This window comes from Pelodiscus sinensis, chromosome 3, assembly GCF_049634645.1.
Source record: "Pelodiscus sinensis isolate JC-2024 chromosome 3, ASM4963464v1, whole genome shotgun sequence".
Taxonomy (NCBI): domain Eukaryota; kingdom Metazoa; phylum Chordata; order Testudines; family Trionychidae; genus Pelodiscus; species Pelodiscus sinensis.
The window spans coordinates 153,516,638-153,541,309 of NC_134713.1; the positions used below are offsets into that span (position 1 = coordinate 153,516,638).

The following is a 24,672-nucleotide window of genomic DNA, read 5'->3' on the forward strand; positions in this document are numbered from 1 at the left end:
CGCTTTTCAATTTGGCATTGGGGACTAATAATGCATGTTCTACTAATGGAAATTATCTAATTTCATCCAAGTGCAGCTCCAGAGAGTGCTGGGCTGACGCAAAAACAGTCAATATAACAACATTCTTCTTGAAGAGCTGAACAATAGAGCTTTGGTGGGACTGTGATTAACAACGTCAAACGAAGAACAAACAGAAGGTGTAAAAATAGGCATCTGAGGAATTGACACAACAGACTATTTTTCATCTGTACAGCCAGAGGAGAGGAACTTGTTCAGCCCTCTGCTTGGAGCATTTCATCAGATGTTGTGCTGAAGACCCAAAAAACCACACCAAAACCTAACTTTTCATATGGGTCTGGATGTATTAAGGTTCCTGATACATGTTATGCATATAAATCATGCGATGGGTGACTCAAAAATTAGAGAACAATTTTTAAATGAAATATGCTTCTACCAAGAAAAATAATGATATTTACTTGCTTTAGAGCAGTGTTTCTCAAAGTGGTCCATGAAATCACTTTGAGGAACCTAAAAAACAACCAATGGTCTGGTAGCACTGTAAAGACTAATAAAACATGCAGATGGCATCATGAGCTTTCGTGGGCAAAACCCACTTCTTCAGATGACTGGAGTGTTGGATGTCCAGAACCAAAAATAAATAAGGGAATGGGGGGGGGGGGGGGGGGGGGAGGGGGAGGAGGGAAAGAAGGAAAAAATTGGACAAAAAGAAGAAGTAACCTTCTCTGTGTATTTGGTTTAACCTGGTAACTGGCCACACCGATTTGGTTACTTACTGGTGCTGTGGCCATGGAGTCTTGCTGCTCCTATTGGCTCTGTTTTGCCATTTGCAGCCAAGGGGAGCCACTTGAAGCCGTGGCCCAGTCCACTCTAGTACCACTCTAGAACTTCAGAGTGACTAGTAAAACCCAGTTTAAATAATAAAGGGATAACAAGCCATTTCTTTCCTAGAACTATTACAATTTGTAGTGACCACTGTAAGATTCTCCTTCCCCATCACAATAGAAATACATCACTGTAGGGGCTCATTTTCGGCTTTATTAAACCACTTTTACATTTCACATTGATGCTGTACACTGAAATCAGTTCAGCACGAGGAAACAGTAAGTTATGCTCTGGAACTACATGAAGAATCACACTGTTCTCTTTTATACAGGCTTGGGTTCTATCATTAAAACTGCCACTGGTTCCATGTATGACCTTGAGCAAGTCATCAGCTCTGTGGGCCTAATCTAAAACCCACTGACGTCAATGAGGGAAAGAAAGGGTGGTTTCTTTCCCTATGTACCTCAATTTTCCTATCTGTAAAATGGGGATAAGACTTACTCCACTATGAGAGCCTTGAGATCTCAAATGCAATGTACTGACCAAAAGCCCATGGAGTCAATGGAGTGACCACAAGTGCAAAATATATGATGGCGATCCTATTCCTACTCTGTGTCTTTATGCCAAGTAGGGCAAGAGAGGTGAATGAGGTATTAAAAGCCCAGCATGCAGCTGGGAGGGGATTGGAGCCCCTCAGGGTACAACTACACTACAGAGGAAGATCAAAGCTGCTGCTCTCAATCTTCCAGGGTTCAAATTAGCAGTCTAGTTAAGCTAATTCGAACTGAGAGGGGCGCTTCAGTCGATGCCGGTAACCCTGCTTCCACAAGGAGTAAGGGAAGTCAGAGGAAGAGTGTTCTTCCTGAGATTCTCTGCAGTGTAGACAGCGCCAAATGCCGAGTTATGCTACTTCGATGTCAGCTACACAATTAACGTAGCTAAAGTTGCGTAGCTTAACTCGGCTTTGTCCTGTAGTGTAGACGTGCCCTCAGTGCTGGTGCGGCAGCAAGCAGCTGTAATTCTGCCATCTGAGCACCCTATCACAAACCCTGGTATAGGGGTCATACTGGGGCTTGGAGTTGGAGGCAAGAGGGACATGTCAGGGGCTGGACTCCAGCACGCAGCATACCAGAAAGGCCAGGCAGAACTGCAGCGCATAGGACAAATTGGGCAGACTAAGTGAAGTCTAGGGACTCTCCGTCCTCCAGAGTGCTCTCTGGCTCTCTGGAGAGCACAACAGTGGCTTAAAGCCACGTTAGCTCCCCCTTCCTCTGACAGATGACAAGTGACAGCTCAGCTTCTCAACTGGAAAATATAGAGCAATCGGCTTAACCTCCTCTCTTCCCTTCCCCCGACTCTACAGAAACCAGTCATAGCCCTGATAATGATCACTTCTCAACACAGTGGTCTTCATTACAGTTCCATTTAACATGAAAAATATCCTGAGAATCAAAACTTTGGACACTCCCCACCTCTCCCAAGCCACATGATGGAACTGAAAGCACTAAGATGTGCCTGACAGAACAGTATAGTTCATTAGCTTTACTGTAACCCCACCCTTTCTACATCCTCCCCCCCCTTTGTCAGCTGTTGCTGCTGTTAGGGAATGACTCCCATTAGCTAAGGAGCCCCCGCAGTGCCTGCTCATCTCACTGTGGCAGAGGCTGCTTTTAACTGGGAAGTAGCAGGCACTTCTGAGTCTATGAAAATAAATAAAACCACAGTGCTTTAAATACAATATCTGCACAAAACTTATTCTGTGCCTTTTACACAGAAGACTTAGATTTAATCCCTAGGGATATGTCTACACATCAAAGTCATTTTGGGATACTGATCTTCACAAGCCACCCATTATTTTGAAATATTTTTTGAAATAATGGGCGTGCTATTTAGGCATCTTGGTAACCCTCGTTCCACAAGGGTTAAGAGATGTCTCGAAATAGCACTTTATTTTGAAATTTGAAATAAACTCGAATTTGTGTAGCGCAAATTGTGTAGATTATTTCGAGTTTAGAGTGCAGTGTTGACATAGCCTGGGTGTATAACTCTCCACCTCCTGGCCAGATCATTCAAGTTAAGGCTTTCAGGAAAGAATTTGGGATGAGCCTACCTCTGCCTTCTTTAATGTATTGTGCACAGACTTTCAGCAAGCCATGAAGTAAGAGCAGTGATGAAGGAAAAAATAAGCTAACTTTAAATTACCTGATCATTTAAATTACTGTTTCAGGATCAATATAGCTAAAAATGGCTTAGAATCACCTTGCACTCTTCTCAGCAGTGCTGAGTATAAACTGGCTGTTGAATTTTAGAAGCAGAAATAGCATGGGCAAGAGCAATAGGTAATGCTGTAGGACAGTCTTTACTCACCTTGCTGAATAGCCAATGCCATTTATTGAGGCTTCAGTCTAGGGCTCCTTGTGGGCAGCCTGAACTCAGTTTACCAGCCTGAGCCCATAATGCTACACCAAACCATGTTCTCCTGGAACATGAGCCTCTACCCCCAGTTCTACATATCATTTTATGTGTGAAAATGAACACAAATGGAAATAAGACTCAAGAATCACCAGATGGATCTACACTTACATTATCAATGTGATTTTCTAAAATGATCTGGAAGGATTTTAGTAAGAAGACAAAACAAACGCCAAAATTAATTCCAGAGGATTTGCCTTTCAGAATATATCACTCAGAATATATCATTGTACTTGCATATCTATTGCATATAAAGAAAACACATGATTAAGGTTGCCAAGTCAATCCCTAAACTAAGGAATTTCCAAAATTAAGGTTGCCTGTGGATCCTTAGTTTTGCTCCCTTGTGTGTATGAATTATAATACAATCTTTAAATACATGATTGTGACAGCTATTGCAACCATATGCAGTTTTGCCAGGGGACATACAACATTAAGTTTATGTATCACTATGGCGTAAGGATTATATGCATCTTCAGCATGGGAGGGGTTATTTTAACTCATCTAGGAAATAAAAAGAACGGGGAAAGATTAAGATGAATCACTCAGATTGTAAACACTCCTGAAGAAGTAACAGCCACTGAAGAGACTTGTATAGAGTGGTGCCAACTGTTTTTTCCAGATACCAACAGAAAACAAAAAGGCTTCTGACATGAAAACGTTATGTTTAAACTGGCTGTGGACTTTTTTTTCTGAGCCAGCAAATGGACAGAATCTTCTGTCCCATGGATCACCGACCCCATAAAGAAGGGTTGACAAGCCTTTGGCCTGCTACTAGGGCACAATAAGACTGCTGTGTGATTTCTGATAAACTTTTAGCATGAGTATAGGAACTTTAATTATTTCTATACAGCTTCCAAGGCCAGAAGGGACCACTGAGATAATCTACTGTGATCTTCCCGCATAGCACAGGCCACAGAACTTCCCCAAAATAATTCCTAATAAAGATACTTTTATCTTTAGAAAAATATCCAATCTTGATTCAGAAAAGGCCATTGATGGAGAATCCACCACGAACTTTGCTAAATAATTCCATTAGGGTACGTCTACTCAGCAGCATTATTTTGGAATAACTGACGTTATTTAGAAATAATTTCGAGCTGGAGGACTTCTTACTCTGACTCCTGTAACCCTCATTTCACAAGGAGTAAGGGAAGTTGGAGGAAGAGTGCTCTTTCTCGGATTTCCTGCTGTGTAGACAGTGCCAAAAGCCGAATTAAGCTATTTCAACTTAAGCTATGCAATTGACGTAGCTGAAATTACGTATATTAATTTGACTTTTGCCCTGCAGTGTAGATGTGCTCTTAGTTACTTACTTTCATTGTTAAAAAATATGTCTTTTTTCTGGTGTGAAATAGTCTAGCTTCATCTTCCAGCCATTGGATCATGTCATGCCTTTCTCTGCTAGACTGAAGAACCTATCATGAAATATGTGTTCCTCATTAACTGAGCACTGTACATCCTGTGCACATAACGAGGCAGGGTTCATACGGCTGTTCCTCTGATGCTTCTCTCCCCTTTCTCCTTTCTGTCCCACAGACCCAGTCTCCTTATCCAGTATCAACTTTTTCCCATCTCTTCTTGGCTCCCTGTCTCAGTCTCTCTGGCTAGCCAGTCTCTCCCACCTTCTCAGCCAGTCTCAGAATCCCCCTACTCCAGCCAACTGTTCCCAATCCCCATCCTATTCCTTCCCTGCTTCCTGGTCCCACTCTCTCCCACTATAGCTTCCAGTCCCAGCTTCCCTGACCATCGAGTCCCAGACTCCCTTGCTCCCAGTCTCCTTAGCCAACCAGGCTGAACATGCTATCCCTCCATTGGCTTCCAGTTGCAGTGCCCAGACAGTCCCAGTCTCCACCCAAATCTCAGCCTCCTCCCTATCCCATTCTTCCCTCTGGCTCCCAGCTCTTGTTTCTCTCCCTCTCCAAGTCCAAGTCTCTGTAAATTCCTCATCTCAGTCAAGTTTTTCCCTCCCCTCATGTCTAGCTTTTATCCCAGCTGCATTCAAGCCACACAGCTTCCTCCTCTGCACTGCCTGGGAGATAGCAGAGGGGTCATTCCGAGCACTTAGGGGGAAAATCCAGTTTCACCCCTATAGCCCTGGGCTAGAGCATACTCTGTCACTCTGGGGATGGTACATGTGCAGTCTGGTCACCCATAGAAACTTTGAGGGAATGGAACAAGTTCAATGGCTCTATTGTGATGGTACAAATGCAGTCTGCTCAGTCCTTCGAGCTATGAGAGGCTGGGACATGCTTAGTGTGCATGGAATTTTTGGAGATCTTAGCTGCATGTCTCTACTGAGCATATATGAACTGTTGTTTTTCAAAGGTGTATAATTTGGCCAAATGTTGATGGATTTTCACAGGGAAAGCAAAAAGCACATCCCTGGCTCTAAGGCCACCCCCTATCAAATGTCAAGTCATTGCTCTGAATCATGGGAGCTTCCGAGCATGTCAAGGAAATGGTGGCAGAATTTTTAAACATGGCCAAAACAATGTATTTTCTCAGGTCTGTTTCTGGAAAATGGGTGCATTTTATGTTTATTTTCCCCATTTGGTTAAAGTAGTGCATAATGGATAGTTCCACAGGCAGGAACCTAGGTGAATGGTGCAGCAGTACTTATGTTCCTACTTGCACAGTGCAGGATCTATGGAAGTCACTGTAGCTGCACTGCCAGGTGAACACTGTAACTAGGAGAGGTTGAGAGAACATCAGACAAGCTGCTAGCTATTTAAAGGCAGAAAAATCCACTGTGCTGATCAAATCAAACAGCATAGTGAGAAGGAACCTCTCTTATCACCCCTTGGGTTATTCAGCAGTGACGGAACTCGAGTGCTAAAAGACATGCTGGAGTCTGGCAAAAGGAAATGGTTAGCTGACCATGGAGCTGATAATGTGGTGAATAGCTGTATTGGGCTTTCTCTATTGTAGATACAGCGGCAGTGAGGGAATCAGCCTCCTCAGAGGGTGTTTGTTTATGTCAGTGGGTATCAATCTTTCCAGAGGATTGTACCCTTTCAGGAGTCTGATTTGTCTTGCAGCCACAAAGTCTCTCAGCACGCTATTCCTGAAATATTGTGCACTTTCTCATTTTTGCCATGTAAATATAAAATACATTGGAAAACAAATATTGTGTTTACATTTCAGTGTACAGTATACAGAGCATTATTAGTTTGTACAACTTCACTGTGCTTTTTATGAAGTTTGTTGTAAAATTAGCCAAATATTTAATCCAGTATCCCCTGAAAGACCTCTGTGTATCCCCATAGGTATTCATACCCCTGGCTGAGGACCACTGACTTATACTCTACATACTATGGCATACTTATTTATTGGATCATAAATCTTCTCTGACTGGTAGTTTGATTTTGTATTTACCAGGAAAGCCACTCATATGCGTAAATAGGGTTAAGATGTGAAGCGTAAAATTGCTGATGGCATTATTCAATTGGGTTTTTAAATAAGTTAATGAGAAAGGAAGAAATTATTTTAAAATGCATTGAAGCAGTGACACATACAATGTATAAAGCCAATCCTTTATATGAAAGGTGGGTTGGAAGAAATCATTGATATTTTAAAAATCCAGATGAATTTTATAGAGTAATTTTCATTAAGAATCCATTTGGCTGCTTTTTGATAACTTCATTTCCTTTGGACGTTTAGTAGGTTTTCTACACAGTGAATTTAACATGTTGCTGAAGAGGCAGTGGTCCTGATAAACTATTGCATTATTCCAGTACAGTTTTATTTAAATGGGTGGGCGTATAGTAGCGTAAGACTGGAGTAATGCAGCGGTGAGTTAGGTCCACAGTGACTCTCATGGGGAATAAGAAAATGAGAGCCAGGATTTCTAGGTTCTATGCCCATCTCTATCACTACTTCACTGTGTGACTTTTGCTTTAAAATTCTGGGACAGATTCTCAGAAAATCCATTGACTTTACACCCTTCTATGCTTCCCTGCAATCATCACAAAACTGGTAAAATACTTACCTACCTCAGTTATGACACATTTGTAAAGTATCTTGAGATGCCTAACTAAAAGGCACAATATAAGAATTGCCTACATTTTATGAAATGACAGTTTTCAGCTAGAGTAAATGGGTATAGAGCTACATCTGGCCACATGTACATGTGACAACGCTAGCTATTCCAAGATTATGTAAAATAATAATCCAGCACTTCTGTGAAGCCTGTCACCTTTACTCCACTATACAAACAACAGTGAATCATATCTGATATAGTTGTATCTTCCTCTCTATCCATATTTTCTGCCATATCAGCACCTCTCTTATACTTACCTCTTCACGGGCCAGCTGGTGCAATATGATCCTGAAACTTCTCTCATGCTGATGCAAATTGAAGTCAATGGATTTATCTGGTGTAAGCAGACTCTGTCTGGGTTCCTGTAATATTGCATCACTGTTTAGATCAGTGACCATGCCTTCCACTGTGTTCTGATCAGCACAGAACATTCCATTGGTGTCCAGCAAATTAAGTACTAAATAAATAATGACATATTACATCGAACAGCGAAGAGGAAAAATCAAGGGATTTCCAGGATAGCCACCCTGTTCATTTGTGGCTCTGAGAAAATATTGCGAACAGTGTCTTGCCTTTCCTTCGTGGTGAAGGTGGCGTACAGATGATTAGCTGAGGGAAATATTTTATGTCCAGAGATATTTTATGTCTGTCTACCTCTTTCCCAACTATTAGTTTTGTGTCCTCCTTTCAGTTGGAGATCATCAGAGTAGGCTTTGCCTACCCTGTTTAGAGTTAAATACAATGGGCCTAGGCATCACTCCTTGTACTTTCATGGAATTATGAACAATTTACACTAATGAGAAGGAGAGGAAAATCAGACCTGCTTAGGCTGCTCACTTTCCCCTGGTCTGCACTTAGGAGATAAATTCGAATTAAGATATGCAATTTCATCCATGTTAATTGCATAGCTTAAGTTGAAGTATCTTAACTTGAATTTTGGCACCGTCCACACTGCAGGAAGTTGGAGGAAGTACACTCTCCCTTCAGTTTCCCTTACTCCTCATAAAAGCAGGACTACTGGCATTGATGGGAGCGCCCGTCTCAGTTCAAATTAGCATTTCTTCACTAGACCTGCTAATTAAACCCCAGAAGATTGACTGTGGCTGCTTCGATCTTCTCTGTAGTGTGGACATGGCCTTTCTGAAGTAACCTATGCTGCTGGAAAACACCAACTGCTTGCTTCTCTGTAGCAATCAGATGTAGGGAACGAGGCTTATAGCAAATCACAGAAATCTCAAAGATTTCTTGCTTGTCTTTACTTTATGTCCATTTCATCATCAGCTGATAACCTGACTGCAGCTCAACTCTGGCCAATCATCCTACTAACAGCTAATGAACTTGAATTATGATGCAGAGAACCAAAGGATTTTCCTCGGTGCAGGCTGTTTAGACCTTAAGGAAATGCCCTTTTAGTGGTGGTAGTGTTGTGCAGGAAACAGGTGTTTGTCAAAGCCGATTATGGAAACTCTCTGTATCAGCCAGAGGAAAGGAATGCATCGCAGGGCCTTGTTGGGCTCTGTTAAAATTGCAGTGAGATTAGTTTTAACAGCTAGCCAGTAGGTGTCACCAGAGAACAAATTTTCCAATGAAGGTCTGTGAGGTTCAGCTTCCACTAACTCTGGATAAACCAGTGGCCCCTGCAGGCATGTTGCAGAAAATCCTTATGCCAGCCACACATTCACAGTGAGGCTTATTTCAGGGTATTGTTGTTCATTCTACACATTACAAACGCTATAGGTGGTTACAGAACTGCTGCTAGTCTATTAGCCTAGGTCTGCCCTAGACCAGCAAACGGTGTAGCTGGATTCTGCTTATTTAAGCCAAGCCGAGTGGCATCTACACTGTGGGAGGCCAACAGGAGCGTGCATTCCCATCGGCTTCCCTTACTCCTCGCACAATGAGGAGCACAGGACACTGGAAAAGGCTGCCCTCAGCATTCGATTTGGGGGTTTACACTAGACCCATGAAATCAAACTTCAGAAGTTGGACCTCCGAAGGATCAATCTTCTCATTGACTCCAATTTATTTCAGAGTGTTGCTGGATTGATAATGTGGAAGGTCCTGAAATGTGTCAACCACAAGTAAAACACCTCCCTACTTCCGGACAAAGCACATTACAAACAGGTGTCCCTGAGAGCGGGAAGTAACAGTCAAACACGTGCAGAATCACAAAGCCAATTAAAATCCAGCGCATCGGCTATTAGGAAACAAGGTCCCCACCACCATAGGGTGAAAAAACCAACCCGTCCCTCAAATGAAGTCTGGCTCTACGATGGCTCAAGCACTTTGCTATATTTTTTTAACCAGATGGAAACTGGGGTTATTATTACATGCCACCTCTGGTGAGTAGGTTATCAAACCACGTCAGAGTAGTGTTCAGAGTGCCACTAGAACCACCAAAGAGCACTTAGGTGAGTTCCGCTTAACAAACAGGAAAACAAGAAGAATCAGCATGCAGCATTGTTTATTATTTCTATGAGCCTAAAGCCCCAATCAGATCAGGGTCTGAGTGTGTCAATAGAAACAGGGAGTAAGAGACACCCCCACCCTGACAAACAAGTAGCCCTATTTATTTGCATTAGTAAAATGTATTAGCACTAAACAACAGTAACAAAGCACAACTGGGATGTATCATTGTACATACAATCAGGCACCATTACAGTGTTAGCTCCTGAGTAGTCTTGTGTCTACACAAGTGTTCACCCAGCCTAGAAATGCCAGGATGACTTAATTAGTGCTTATGGAAGAGATTGCCTTTACCAGAGAAAGGTCTGCTATAATGCCCACTAGTATTAGTGGTCCAGGATAGGAGCGTGCGATGACTTTGTCACATTTCCTACAGTGCTCAGCTGCACCTGATTTTGCTGGCATGTTTCTGGTGAGCTGGGTCATTCTTGCATCCTGTTCCCTAGATTGTTGGGTCTGGGTGAGTAAGGCTTTTCTATGCACGTTGTTCTAGGGACTGTGCGGAAAAGCACGGTTGAAAAAATAAAGTAAAACACGCATTATATAGATATGTCATTGGAGAGCGATCAAACTGATAAAATGTGACTAACTACAGGAAATGGGATGAAATGAAAGCACAGGACTGTCTGTAACAGTCATTAAGAGCAGCAGCACCAGAGAAACCTTTACTGTGACTAGGGCCATCCTTAGGATGTATGGGGCCCTGTGCAGTACTACTATTATACCCATGCCCCTGTGCCCAAGAGCAGCCCAGGGCAGGGGGATGATGTTTTTTTAGAGATGTGATTTAATAATCTTTAGCGACACACTAATGAAATATTTTAATGACATTTTTAAACGAAGGTCCTGTGGACTAACCCATACACTCAGAAACTGACTATGTACCTGGGGTTGGCAAATGCCCGTTGAATGGCTTCATTACCACTTGAATGGCTCTTTCACCAGTTCAGAGGCTGCTAATAGCGCTGACCGACTTTTTTGTTTTAAAGTTAAATAGAGCCTCTCTGGAGGAAGCAGAGCCACAGAACAGGGATTGGAAGTGGTGGGTGAATGGACATTAATACTCAGCGGTGCCCCCACATTTTTGAGTGCAGTTCCCAGCTGCATATGCGTAAGCATGGCTCTGACTGGGACCAAAATAAAGTCGCTCAAACTGATCTTTGGTTCAACACCTGGAGTTTTCCAGTTTTATTTTGCTAGCAGTAAACCATTCGTCTAACCAACTCATCCCAGACCGGGGAGATCTGGCCCTAGGATAGCACTGACTGGAGCTCTGGGACAGTCAAGTTTGCACACTCAGCCACTAACCCTTCCCTTCGCGATTAGATTTATCCTCCTCTTCAGAACTACCTGCCTGTAATATTTCCTGCTTTCTTTACACAGTTCCTCTTGAGAACACCGGAGTACCATTTACCGAGAAACAGATACTGGTTGGAGAGATCCATCTATCGAGGTTCCTAAACAGTGCCCATAGCGGGGTTTGTGTGTGCGGGAATAAGAAAGCTTTATTACACACACGCGTATGCACATGGCATAAATAAGTACGTGCGTGGGAAGATAGCAAAATATAAACACATAGGACAAATGGGCTGGAAAAGGTAGAAAGAAACACTCATAACTCAATGCATAAACCATCCTGGGGAGACAGACTTCTAATTCCAAGAAACTGCTACAGTTTCTTTTACTCCTTAATGTAATGAAATTTTGCTCAATGTAATCTGTCTTTAAGTTAAAGGGATTGGAGATCGTGCGCATATTTTATAGACACGCTGCTTCCACTATGATAATAACCTTGTTTCTTACTGGGGAGGGGAAGGAAGGCGAGAGCAATTTGAATTATTTCATTTTGAATCACTTCTTTCCCTCCCTTGACAGCTTCAAAAACGTCCTTCAAGACTGAGCTCCTCCAAGAAGTTCTCCTTTTGGCCGAGTAGTTCCCCTCTTGTCCATGTGTGTCCTTCTCAGAGTGCCTCGGAAAGCAAGATTAAAGGGGAAAGTCGCAGCTGTATATTTATGTTTTCGTTGCTAGAGGGGAATTGATTTCCTTGCCTTTAGTCCTGGAGCTGAAATCCACAAGGGCGGATTTGCGTCACCAGAGCAACTTGCTGGTCGAGATAAAGTTGCACAAATATTGAAAAGGGAAGTGCTCGCGCTCATTATAAAGTTTTGCGCCGGAAGAAATAAGGATTTCTGCTGTATCCTAAAATACTAAAGCCGCTTCTATTTTGGGACAAATCTCGCAGGCGCATCCGCTCATTTAGTCCGAGCTGGAGCCTATCAAAAACAGGAGATGACCTGAACTTCAGTGAGTCCTGAGCTTCCTGCATCCTTCTTGCTTCTATGCAAGAGGAGGAGGGGTTGCGAGCCCCCTCGGCCACGGGGCTGTGCGAGTCTCCTTGCCTCGGAGCAGGGCCGGTTCCCGAGGAGGGGGCGGCTCTGGTTTCTGAGTGAGGAGGCTGTTTGTCTTGGGCAGGAGCTCTCCTTGGACATGCCGCAGGACCAGACGTCTTGCTGCTCCAGAGCAAAAGGGGGCGATCGCAATGCGTGCCCATAGGAGAGGGGAGCTGATATTTCGGATTAGGGGCCCCCTCACACCGAAGCATCGAATCCCCCGGGGAAAGCTTCTTGCTCTCACACAGGGGAACTCGCTGTTCCCAGCTGCCCCCGCAAGGGATCATCTTCGTGACTGACTGGAATAGTGGGGGGAGGCTTCTAAAAGGGGGCAGATTATTGACTCTGGAAAGGGGCCGTTTTGTCTAGAGATGGGGTGTGCGCGTGTGGAGGGGACTTGGCCCCTGGGCCGGTGATCTCCTAAAGTAATACCCCCCCCCCCCCAGAAGGAGGCAGCTGGGTTGTTGTCTCGGGAGTGGGGTTCTAGAAGGGGATTTTTGCACCTGCCTTTCCCGAGTCACTCAAGTGTCCCAAATCCAACCTGTCCAGTACAAGGCACGGCCCAGGGTCAAGTGCTTTGCTGCAGAGTGGGTACCACTTTCATCACATTATTTCTGTCCTTCAAGAATGAACCTCTCCCCCCCCTCCCCGCCCCCAGCACTTGGCTGGATCCCGCCCCACACGGAGCGGAAAATGCTAAGAAAGCAGGTTGGGTAGGGGGCTGATCACTCTTCTCTTGGAACTCCGGGATCCCACCTAGACTTGCTGCCTGCCGGACACGTGCAAAGGGGAGACTCCACCCAAAATTAGAGGGAGGGAGCGGAGATGAGTGGCTAAAACCAGACCAATGGAGGAGGCCCGGGCCAGGGCCAGGGCTGTCCTTAGGATGTGTAGGACCCTAGACAGTCCTAGTAAACTGGTTCCCCTCTGCCGGATGGCAGCTAGAAAGAATGACAGCTTTTTAGAGTTGTGATTTTATAATGTTCACTAATGAAAATGTTTAAAGAAAATTTTACACTAAGGTCCCATAGACTAACACGGTAAATTTAGGAACTGACTGTATACACATGAGGTTGGCAAATGCCGGTTAAATCGCTTCATTACCACTTGAATGGCCGTTTCACAGGTTGGGTGTTCTGCTAATAGGTCTGGCAGGCTTTTCCACTTTTAAGTTAACTAGATCTTCGCCAGAGCGTAACCACAGAACAGGGATGGGAAAAGCTAGGGAGGGGGTGACATTAAGACCCAGGGGTACCTCAAATATGTAGGTGCCCTACACCTAGGTTGCGTGTAGGTAGGGATGACTCTGGATTGGGTCCTAAATAACGTGAAAAAAGTAGAAGAATCTTAACCTCATGCCTGAGTTAGTTCAAGAGAGAATCCTTGACGCATTATCATTGATTGCTGCTGCGAAAAACCAAGTTGTATTTCTTGTTACATATCCAAACGATGCTCATTGAGGTACCCGCTGTGCTGCACGCCCTACTTCCCAACAATCAGTGGAGAAAAGATTTCTCTTTCCTGCACACTTACTTTTTGTCGCTCTTAAAGTTTTACCTTGTTCCTGATCATACATATTCGCACTTATAACAATGCACAGTGATAAAACTGCCAAACCGCTGCTATCTGACGCCTAGCACTTTGCTAAATGTTTCTATGAAGTGTGTTTGATAAATACTAAAAGTGTCCTGTCATAAAGTTGCCTTGGAATATTTCGCTTTGAACAGATCTTTCAATAAACAAGATTTCCCGGGATTTCTTTCCCCAAAGTATTTCATTTGGAAGTGAACACTGTCATTTTATTACTGTGCTTCTTGATACAGTCCCCTGTGTACACGATCTGAATCAAAGAGGAACATTACAAAGTGGCAAAAAGTAATTGTGTCTAGAAAAGAAAGCCCCCGTTCTTTGCTGATTGCTCTGAAATATCTTGAGCAGCCCTGAGATGAGTGGGAAATAATTTTTGTAAGAGCTCCTTTTATGAGCACGAATGGGATATTATTGAAGAACCATACTTCCTTATACTTTTTAAAATTAGATTGATAACATGTTTTCGTCTGGCTGAAATTCACAGGCTTGCTTTAAAGGCATCTGAAAAGGCGAAATGGGTGGGTTTTTCTTCTGCCGACAGATCTTTATATTTTAAAAAAATATGAAACATTCAAATCTAATTCGCCGTTTCCCCAAATACCCTGAGTTTCTGGATAAATCTTCACAATCCATCATGCTTCTATTATTCTGCGTAGTCTCATTAAAAATAAATGCTGAGTTGTTTTCTATAACTAGGTGAGTATGCATACATGAAATCACATATGCTGTTTATGCTGGCACTTGGCTGAGAAATAAGACAGTCTAAGATTACAGGTGATTTTTCCCCCCCGGCATTGGCTATTCAGACTTGAAGAAAGAAAAAAAGGTTGAATTTCTTGCTTTTCACCGAAAACTCTCGGAATTATTTGAAATGTTTAAAACGAACAAACACAGATGCAACCTGGCTAATGAAAATTAAATACCTACGAGGAGTTGTTAATATGTCCTTCTATAAGAAGATACTATAAAAAAAATCTATTTCCATAGTCAAGTAGGTGGAAATGTGGATATTGAACATCACATCAGTTGCGTTGAAGCCTTGTTAGTAAAGCCCTCCAGAAAATATAGTTACTTATTTTGCCGTCTCCTAAATGTTTGTAGGGCTCTTTGTTTGTTTGCTGTATTTACAAAATACTTACAGAGTCTTTACAGTGAATGTATAAAGCAAATAGAAAAGTGCAAGGTACGTTCTTGACAAAAGTATACAATAGAACGAAGTTAGTACCATTGTCTGCAAGATCTGTCGCTATTATTTATAGGCAGCCCAGAGCCAACAGGGCAGAGTTCACGTAAGTACTTATACACCGCCCTTACTATGAAATGTACATTCTCTGCAGAACTGCCAAGTCTCACTTGTTTGGAAGGAAACGTCTCTAATGTGGAACTATTTTAAAGCAGGTTTTCGCTCTTATTATACAAGATTTTACTTTGTGTCGATGAAATATTTCGCAATCGGAACTGGTAGCTGAAGCGTGTCTCTAAGTCAGACTGCTACAGTCTTGTGATAGTCCGATGTGAGGACTAACACAGCAAACTTTAGGGAGGCTGAGCGGAGAGAGAAGAAGACAGCACTCTACACAGAAGAGTTTTAGGCTCCTTAGCCCATTTTAAGGAGGAAGCGGAGGGGAAGCAGCCCTGTTTATAGTAGGATTTTCAGCTCCCTTCTTTAGCTGTAGTGTGCGGCTGCACCTCCTCCCTAGTTCAGGATCCCGCAAGGTGGAAGGGGCATGAATAAGGGTAGCAGCGTGGGTAGATACATATTCACCCCCACCTCTATGCAGAAGCTCCGACGACAGAGGGCAGATCGGGGCTGCCAGTCCCCCCTTAAGGAGGAGTAGGGCGGGGGCTCGGGGCAGGCAAGCTAGGTATATAGAGCGGGATGTTCCCTTCAGCTCTTGCCCAGCGCCTTGCTCGGGGACAGGGAACGCTACAAGTGCAGCGCGCGCTCCCCGGGGACGGCCGCAGGAGCTGCCCAGCGTGGCCAGCCGCCGCCTGCCCCCGCCCCTCTGCGCTGATTGGCTGCCGGCTGGCCAATGAGCGGCGGCGGGCGGGCGAGCGGCTGACAGCGGCGCCCCTGCCCATTCGGCGGGCGGAGGCGGGCCGGGCGCGGGGCGCGGGGGCTCGTTTTGGGTGGGTTCCCCCCTCCGAGCGGCCGGGCGCGCTGCAGGCAGAGGAGCGGCCCCACTCTCCCGCGCGCCGCGGCCGGCACCTTTGCTCCCGGGCTGCACGGCAGGGGACTCGCCGCTCGCCAGGGCCGGGACAACTCGCCGAGGGCGGCTGCCCCGCGGCCCGACAGCAGGATGTACACGGCCGGCCTGGCCCCTTTCTACGCCTCGAACTTCAGCCTGTGGTCCGCGGCGTACTGCTCCGCGTCCGGCCCGGGCGGCTGCTTCCCCCTGGAGCACGCCGCGGGGAAGAAGCCTTCGTTCTGCATCGCAGACATCCTGCACGCCGGGGCCGGCGAGGCCGAGAGCCTGCCCGGGGGGTCCGCCGCCAGCCTGGCCGCTCACTTGGGAGCGGTCCATGCCCACGCCCCGTTCCACCCCTCCGGCTCCCCGCTCAGACCCACCCCGGTGGTGGCCCCGGATACCCCCGCCGGCTTCCCCGCTAGGCTCTCCCCGCTCTCTGCCGCCTACCCTCACCACCACCACCCGCACCGATCGCCCGGAGCGGCCAGTAGCAGCGGCGCCCCGACCCCGGGCCGGCTGCAAGGGAACCAAACGCACAACTCCTCGGCTCCGGCTCCTTCCAGCAAAGACCTGAAATTTGGGATTGATCGGATTTTGTCCGCGGAGTTTGATCCCAAAGTCAAGGAAAGCAACACGCTGAGAGGTAGAGATCTGAGCTTTTCTTGCTGTCAGTTTGTAGCTAGTCTTAATCTTAACAAAAACCACCGCGACTATCGAGGGAGTGTGTTTGTTTTTCGGCAGTGTCCTTTCACGCCAATCGGCAGTCCCGTGTGCTGTGAAAGCTTCTCGCTGAGAATACACTGCTTTTTAAAAAATCGCTCACCGCTCTCTAAAGATTGTACGCAGATGGCAATCACATTTTGGAAGGCTTTTGCTGCACTCAGTCTCCTTACGCAGCGTGTAAACACGCTGACAACCCGTTTTTATTATTAAAGGAACTCCGGTTCTAGGGGAAAATACTGCACCTCCAGAGGGAAACAACTGTATCAAGTTCCCTGGCTTATGCATTCCTGTTCTGTCACTTCGAAAGTGTGATTTCCCCACCGCCCACACTCTTCATTGTGTCTGACGGTAGAAAAGCGACTGCGCCCCCGCCCCGACTCCCCCACACACACTGTAGGTGAATCAGTTCAGTTCATTAGAAGCTGTAGGTGAATCAGATCAATTCATTAGAAGCTTCGAGGTGTGTGGATTTATATTGCAATATAACAGAGCTCTCCTTGTTCCTGTGCTCACAGATCTGACCTCCTTATTAACTACAAGCCGCCAAACTGGGGTTCATCTCCCCACCTTGCAGCCTTCAGCCGGCCAGTTCTTCGCGTCTCTAGATCCCATTAACGAGGCCTCTACTATTCTCGGTCCCTTAAACACAAACTCAAGGAATTCAGTTCAGCACCAGTTTCAAGACACTTTTCCAGGTACAAATCCTCCCTCTTAAATCCATCCCTGGCACAAATCAGTTACCAGCAGGGCCTGCCTCAGTGCGTCTATATAGAGCCATAGGAGCGCTAACCCAAAAGAGATTTGGCGGATGCTTGAAAGCTGAAGTTTCTTTTTTTAGGGAGGATCACACTGTGACATCTCTACAACGAAAATCTTGGAGGTGGGCTGCATGTGGGGAGGACAATGCGTCTAACAAAGTGATCACAAAAGCTAGCGCTAGCTAGTGAAAGTAATCGCTGGGAGGGAAAGACTTTTAAAAAGATGCAATAAATTAATAAGAAAATATGAAGTTGTGATACTAGGTGGCATTTAGTTGGCCTCCATTGGGCTTTTCTCTCAGGCACCCCTCTCTCGATTATTTGTACCTTATTTACAGCTTCTCTTCGTACACACTGCAAATGACACGGTTTGTCTCTCTTCTCCCTCTTTTCAAATCAACAGGTCCTTATGCGGTTTTAACGAAGGACACGTTGCCTCAAACATACAAAAGAAAACGTTCTTGGTCCAGAGCGGTTTTTTCCAATCTACAGAGGAAAGGGTTAGAGAAAAGATTTGAAATTCAGAAATATGTCACGAAACCGGACAGAAAACAACTTGCAGCGATGCTGGGACTGACTGATGCCCAAGTAAGAGCCTCTTTTTGGGGGGTTTGCGTTTTCCTCTCCCCTCCTCTCTTAAATCCGATAGAGCAAATATAGATCAATGTGTCTTATCCCCCCTTACCTCTTTCTGTAGCGTTATGGAGTCATTTTAAAATACGGGCAAGCAGCATATTAATATGTGCCGCTATTAAATCCATTTTACAGTGAAGCTGCAAATTCATGTATCTGCATCTTCTAGCACAGAAAATCTCTAGATCCCAGAGATTTATGTCAATATGCCCTGTGCGTTTGTTTTGGCAAATGCAAAAAAGTAGGGGCAAGTCAGCGAATAGGCCGTGGGAGACGATAATTATGAACTTTCTTGAAGTGCAATTCACTGTAGGAGGCAGTTTTTCTCAAGGGAAATAGAGGACAAGATTTTGTTTGTAATTCTCTCTTTTTGGGTTATGAAATCCCTCGTTCTGAGGAAGTGAAAACTTCTTTTCGAACGGAATCATTAAACGCCACTAAGTTTGATTCCACTATTGATGACCCTCAGTGTCTAAAACTGTACAAGGTTGCGGTCTGTTGAGCAAGATTTGGTTTCCTGGACGAAAAAGAAGAAGGAAAAAAACCCACTCTCTTGTATTTAAACACCCCCAACAAACACAAACCAGACAAAGCTAAGCTATTTTTCGGCCGGAGGAGAATGAGGGCAGCTTGGGCTGCCTCGTTGTATCCCAGCTCTGTCTAGCTCCTCTGGGCACTGGCTAAATGCTGTTAGGGATGTGACAGGGCTCGCTCCAGACTCTTTCGCAATTTATAAATCCAAGTGGAAACGAATAGCCTTGCCCGGACATCTGGCTGTCTAGAATCCCTTTCCCAACGCATTTTGTAATCAGAGGCTCGGGCGGAGAATTCACACGAACGCCTGGGATTCAGTATTTGCGTTCTGTGTTAGATCAGCTCTATACACGACGGATAGAGCTAGTGTAGATGTAGGCACAGCCGTGTATTTACAGATAAATTCATCTTTGGGGAGAGGCCTTTCGAATGAGGCGGAATAAACTGAGAGGCGGCTGCTCAGGCCTTTGGTGGCCAGTGGCCGGCCTGGAGCGTTCAGAACCGATTCAGACACAGTTCAGGGCATTGTTTTAACTGACCCCAGCCATCGCTGGCGCGAGTGTGGCCCGGCTGGGAGCTCTGAAGAGGGCGAATGTCCCCGCAGGCCAGCGAGGCTTGGGGGGCGGGGAGAGGGGGAAAGAGAAGCGGAGGTTTGCGTGTCTCAGCCTTCACTGATCTGGGCGGGTCTCTGTTGTGTCTCGGCGGCGCTTAGGTGAAGGTCTGGTTCCAGAACAGACGCATGAAATGGAGACACTCCAAGGAAGCGCAGGCCCAGAAGGAGAAGGAGAAGGAACCTGCCGAGAAGGCCAGCGCGCTAGCCGCGGCCGAGGGCGAGCGGGAGCAGAGCCCCAGCCGGTCGGAAGCGGAGAGCGAGAGCAGCGAGGCGGAGTCTCTGGACATGGCCCCCAGCGACACGGAACGGACTGAGGGCGCCGAACCGGGCCTGCACCAGACCAGTGTCATCAGGTCCTCGGGGAGCCCGGACCTGCCCGCAGCGCCGCCCCCGCCGCCCGGAGCCGAGAGCCCGGCGCCCCCGCTCGGCGGCCTTTAGAGAGGGAGCCGGAGCGCCCGGCGTGGCAGAGCCCAGAGACTCTCTGGACAGGACCATTGCTAATTTATGCGCCCGGGGCGCCGCAGCCTGCGGGCCCGCCGTGCCGAAGATCTCCGGGGTGCGCAGGGAGGGGAGCCGCCCGGCGGCATGGGGCGATCCCGAAGCGCCCAGGCCTTGTTTGTACATACGAGAGGCGAGGTAGCAAACTCGGGCAGCCCGCGCCTCGCTGCGGGACCTGGAACCTGCTCCTGTGCGGGTCGGCTCGCGGTCCTGCCCGGCTCTGCGGGACCAGCTGCCCCGGCTAAGCCAAGCGGGGGCCTGCGAGGCTGCTCTGTCCCCTCGTCCCGCCCCCCTGCCCGTCTCTACCGCCACCTTTCAACCTCGCCATCCAACCAGTTACAATGTGAAATATTTTACCAGCGCACTCCTCAGCCATTGCCATGTGTTGCTTTGTGTAATCCGGCCAAGAGAGACTGCACTGAAACCAAAACACCCTGTAAATAAAATGTTTGCTATGGTTTGTAACCCTGTCTAGTTTGTTGCCAGGAACAGGTCGAACTGGGTGGTTACAATTTGCCAGAGGGGGATTTGAAGGCTGATACTGTGCATTCATCCCTCCAGCGTATTAAAGACAACTAATACGTTCACAATTTAAGTAGACGAATCCGATTTAAAAGATTCGGATTAATTTTCCAGAGGTGTAAATGAAAATCGGACTAATTAAATTCGTAGATTTTTTAAAAATAATTCCTGAGTGAACGATCAGTCCTGCGTACACGAAGCTATATTACACGGTGTATATGAAGTGCTTATGCACAGCTTGACCAGCCTGAACGAGCAAATTGCATTTCCTGCCAATCATGTTTGTGAGTATCCCTGGAAAAACGGATGCTCTAAAGCAGTGTTTCTCAGCCTTTTTTTAAATAAAGTGCCCTTTTTAAAAAAGTATAGGTACCCTCAGTACCTACAGTTTTCAGACACACACTTTTTTCTACTATTGCAACACATTTGTTTAAACAACTTAATCATAGCCAGACAGGTGATGAAATAAAGTGCTGTAAAACTTAAAACAAAAATTCAGTTTTCTCCAAATTTCAGTTGTGTTGATGTACCCCCCAGACTTCTCTTGAGTACCCCTGAGGGTACTCCTAGTCGTACCACTGGTTGAGAAACACTGCTCTAAAGCACTAGGCAGGGAGTGTGGATGGCTTGGGTTTTTGCTTTGTGTCTAAACTGTAAATGTGTGCGTTTTAGCGATACTTTGCATCCTCTTCACCGATGGGTGTGAATAGCCAACCAGGTTACTCTGATGCTTCTCAGAACCTGGACCAACTCCTAACCCCTCGCAGGCCATTGAAGTTTTGTTCAAGGGCTGGCTCTTTCACAGCTAGGAAAGGCTAGAAGGGTTTGTGACCTAAGAATCGCTGGGATTAGAGAGACCTTCCTCTGATCTCGTTAAAGTCAGCGGTCAACAAGCCCGAGGAAACGGGACCGCGCACTCTCTATGTGGCACGGAGGCTCTGACCTGGGAGGAGCGTGGGGGTGTCTAAACTACACCGCTCTGTCGGCAGAGGGGTGTAGTTTAGACGTAGCCCCAGTGGAGTGGGTAGGCGGATGTCTAGAATGGCTGCGTGCTACCTGCTCGTCCTTAGTCCAATGGAGGCGCTGTGAATGTCTGGCTGGGGGCTGGCGGGGTGCTTTCCTTTCCGTGGCAGGAGGCGCGTGGATCGCCCTTCTCTGCTTGTCCATCTCCTGGCAGGGTCTGGGCTGTGATCAAATGGCTCCAGTCCGCCCTCTCGATTCATCTCCCACAGCTCTCTTTAAAAAGAGGGATGGGCCCCCAAATCCTGCCCTTCACTGGGCAGGAAGCCTCATCGCTGCGCTGGAACCCTGGGGCTGGCGGCTCCTTGAGGAACCCTGAAATCCGCTCCCCCGTACACAAATGGCGGAGATGGGGCGTAAGGGATCAAACCCCTTGTCCCGTCTCAAGGCGAAAGTCTTAGCAAACAGAACGAGATTGTCCTTGTCTTGCCCCACAAAAGCAAAGGGAAAGCCTAACAGAGCTGGGGAGGCTTTCAGTCATTCCACAACAATAGCAAGAAATAAACGCTGGCTGACAATAAAGAGAGAGCAGCTTTCTCATCCCTTCGAGGCATAGCGACAGTGACAGGCCAGGTGGTATTCCCGAGATGAATGCACCTGAGTTCTAGCAAAGGGGGGGAGGGGTTACGTCTTACCCCCCTCCCTGAACCAGCCCCAAATCTCAGATTTTCAAACCCGTTTTCTTCATTGTTCCTGACGCTCCAAAGCATTTCTATGGGGGCTCCAGGGGAAATCGAATGCCTCCTACCTGTTTGCATTGTCACCACACAATAAGGAAATATAGCTGGCAAACATTATGGCACGAGCTTTCTCCCCATTGAAGTACATGGGAATCTTGCCCTTTCCTCCGGGCCACAGCTATTCTAGCCTTACTAAAATAATTAGGTGGGTAAATGGAAAGCAACCTTTAAAGCAACGTGGGTATTTCTGTAACGGTGCTCTACGTGGAACCTACCAAACTATTTTATTTTCATTCTAGTTCAAGAAACTTACGCCACTTTTGTTTTCTTTTTGGTTCAAACCATTTTCAGTGCAGACTGAAATTTCATATTTGTCAGGCCTACAGAAAATCTGTAGCGAATAAATGTTTTGTGAGATCTTCCCAGCCTTAATTTTTACTGCATTCAACAGACATGAGGAGAAAATCCCTCCGACTATGTTCTGTGTATCTGTTTGAAAGCTCACGTATATAAATATATTTATTTGTGAGCAAAATAGGCTTCAAATATCAGGAAATAATAAATGGATTATTTATCGTGCTTGCAGCATATGTTAGCTCTGAGTTTGTTTTAAAGAAACGCGTTATAACTGTAAATACACAAGTAGCCAGCAAAATGTTACACACGCTCTCTTTATTCTCAGCAAAACTATCTAACGCAGCTTGCAAATAATCACGTATTTATTTTTGTTTATTTTATAAAAACAAGCTCGAACAGGTTAGTTCAAACATACCGCGAGGTATATTTTAGCAAATAACTGGACGATCGTTACCCAACTTATTAGAAAGGAGAGATAAAAGGCTTCGGAAAGTCTGTATATAAATACAACCCTTTCCTCTTGTTTAAAAGTTGTCCGATTCTTTTGTAAATGTGACTTTACACATTATACCTTAAAGGTGGCGTTGGGTGACTTTTGATACAATAGATTAGAATACAGAAGTCAGAGACCGGTCATAAGAAATGAGCGAAGCAGGAGCTCAGAGAGAAATGTCCACAGAGCCGTAGTTTACCGTGTGGCCACAACGTTTTAAGCATAACATCTTAAAAGAAACCATCAGGTTGACTAAAAACCAGCACTACCGAGAAAGCTGATCAGATCCAGAAGGAGCACTCCTGGTGCGCCATAAGAAAGGAGTCACGAAAATATTAGAAGTTAATTCTTGACGAACGTTCAACATTCGTACACTTCCTGTACACCTTGGAGGATAAAGTTTCAGAGGCCAACGCTGTGCCTACTGCTGGGGAAATATTTAGAAAGGAGAAGAAAGGTTTTGCAGTCGTAGCTCACCTCCCTGGGCTTGGTTTGCGCATTTCGTTTACTCGGTTTTTTGTGTTTTAAATTCGCAGAGTGGAAGAATATTTCTTCCTCCCCAGGAAAAAATATCTGTCCATAATGGTTCTCCCTTAAATGCTATCTGACAGGGGAGAAAAAAACCTCGATTTCTTTGAAAATATTAAAAGATAGCGTTATCCATCTTGAATGGAAGGATGTGACATTGTTTGTCTCTCTTCTTCAATCTTTCAGATGTACATACAATGTTATATTAGTAAGGATTCGGTTGGGATTATACCCAGATCTGTCAGTATATACTATTTAACCTTACAAGAAATATAAACTATTTTTAAATGATTAGTCTGATGTTAAAGATTTTTTATTGTTTTTATTTTTAACCGAAAGTGAAAAATCCGGCTCTAAAATTAAGGACCTGGAGTTATCCCAGTTGCCAATTCCTCAGATAGCTTTAAAACCAAGGACCAGAGTCCGTCAGCTAGTTTCTGCTACTTGATCTAGTATTTCCCCCTGGCCTGAAGGATTTAGTGAATGAGGTTTTGAAATCTTTTGCTGTCAGTTCCTTCCAAGCACGTTGAATGCACTGTGGGAGCACGAGAGGGATTTATTGAAGCAGAACTTTTGTGTAGTCTATTGAAGTTTCTTTGAAGCAAAGAATCGACTGCTAGTCCCAGAGAAACGGTAATGGACATTTCCCTTTAGAAATGGGTTTCCTCATCCAAACCCCGCCTCTGGTTCTTCTCGGTAGCTTAACTGCGCTTTTAAACGCCATCAGCGCTTCTGTACATCCACTGGCTCTCCCTGGGGACTTTTCGGAATGGCTCACGCAGTATCTTGTATTTTCCATTGATCGCGTACAGTGGGGGGAGAAGTTCAGTCACAGCGTAGATGGAGCATTTTATGAGAAGCAGGCAGGGGAACGCGATCAATTACACCGAAGAGAGAGAAGGTATTTCCCCTCCTCCAGTTTTCATGTGGGGGAGAATAAAATTAATAATAAACGGCGGGGCCTTTTCCTACTAGTTCATCTGAGCGTGGCAGCTTTCCTAATCACCTATAATACAACCCAATCCGGGTCTCTCTCTCTTTCTGAACCCAAGCATCTAGCAGGGCTACTTTTCAGGAGTAGTTTACAAATAAGTATATGTTTCTGACAGCCTAGTACTTAGCCCATAGCGTGGAGGTTTTCCATGGGATTCTCCCCGGTACCCTCGGGACGAACAGTCTCAAACACACTGAAATACAAACCAAGCTCTAACATAGTACACATTTTTCAAAACAGGCACATTTGATAGACAAATCTATTGAACTCCTGTAGATTAAAAATATTGTTGTTAGGAAACAGACATTGCCTCAAGGGCTGTATCT

The 24,672-nt window shown here is 45.6% G+C and overlaps 1 protein-coding gene and 1 long non-coding RNA gene across 3 annotated transcripts in view; one reads left to right on the forward strand and one right to left on the reverse strand.

The window, feature by feature from the left end:
• Positions 1-17,938, reverse strand: part of LOC142828026 (uncharacterized) — a 32,990-nt gene extending 15,052 nt beyond the window's left edge. Inside the window, exon 1 of the long non-coding RNA XR_012902936.1 lies at positions 17,802-17,938. This is a non-coding gene — a long non-coding RNA (uncharacterized LOC142828026). The remainder of the gene's footprint in view (positions 1-17,801) is intronic.
• Positions 15,756-20,209, forward strand: HLX (H2.0 like homeobox). Of its 2 annotated transcripts, XM_075925231.1 has the most exons (4): positions 15,756-16,636; positions 17,232-17,411; positions 17,878-18,062; positions 19,354-20,209. In XM_075925231.1, the coding sequence occupies exons 1-4, from the start codon at positions 16,105-16,107 to the stop codon at positions 19,690-19,692; spliced, it is 1,236 nt and encodes a 411-aa protein (XP_075781346.1). In that variant the 5' UTR covers positions 15,756-16,104; the 3' UTR covers positions 19,693-20,209. The 2 variants fall into 2 exon arrangements, with proteins under 2 accessions (XP_075781346.1, XP_075781347.1); XM_075925232.1 differs by lacking the exon at positions 17,232-17,411 and having other exon boundaries at positions 15,758-16,636.
• Positions 20,210-24,672: the final 4,463 nt, after the last annotated feature.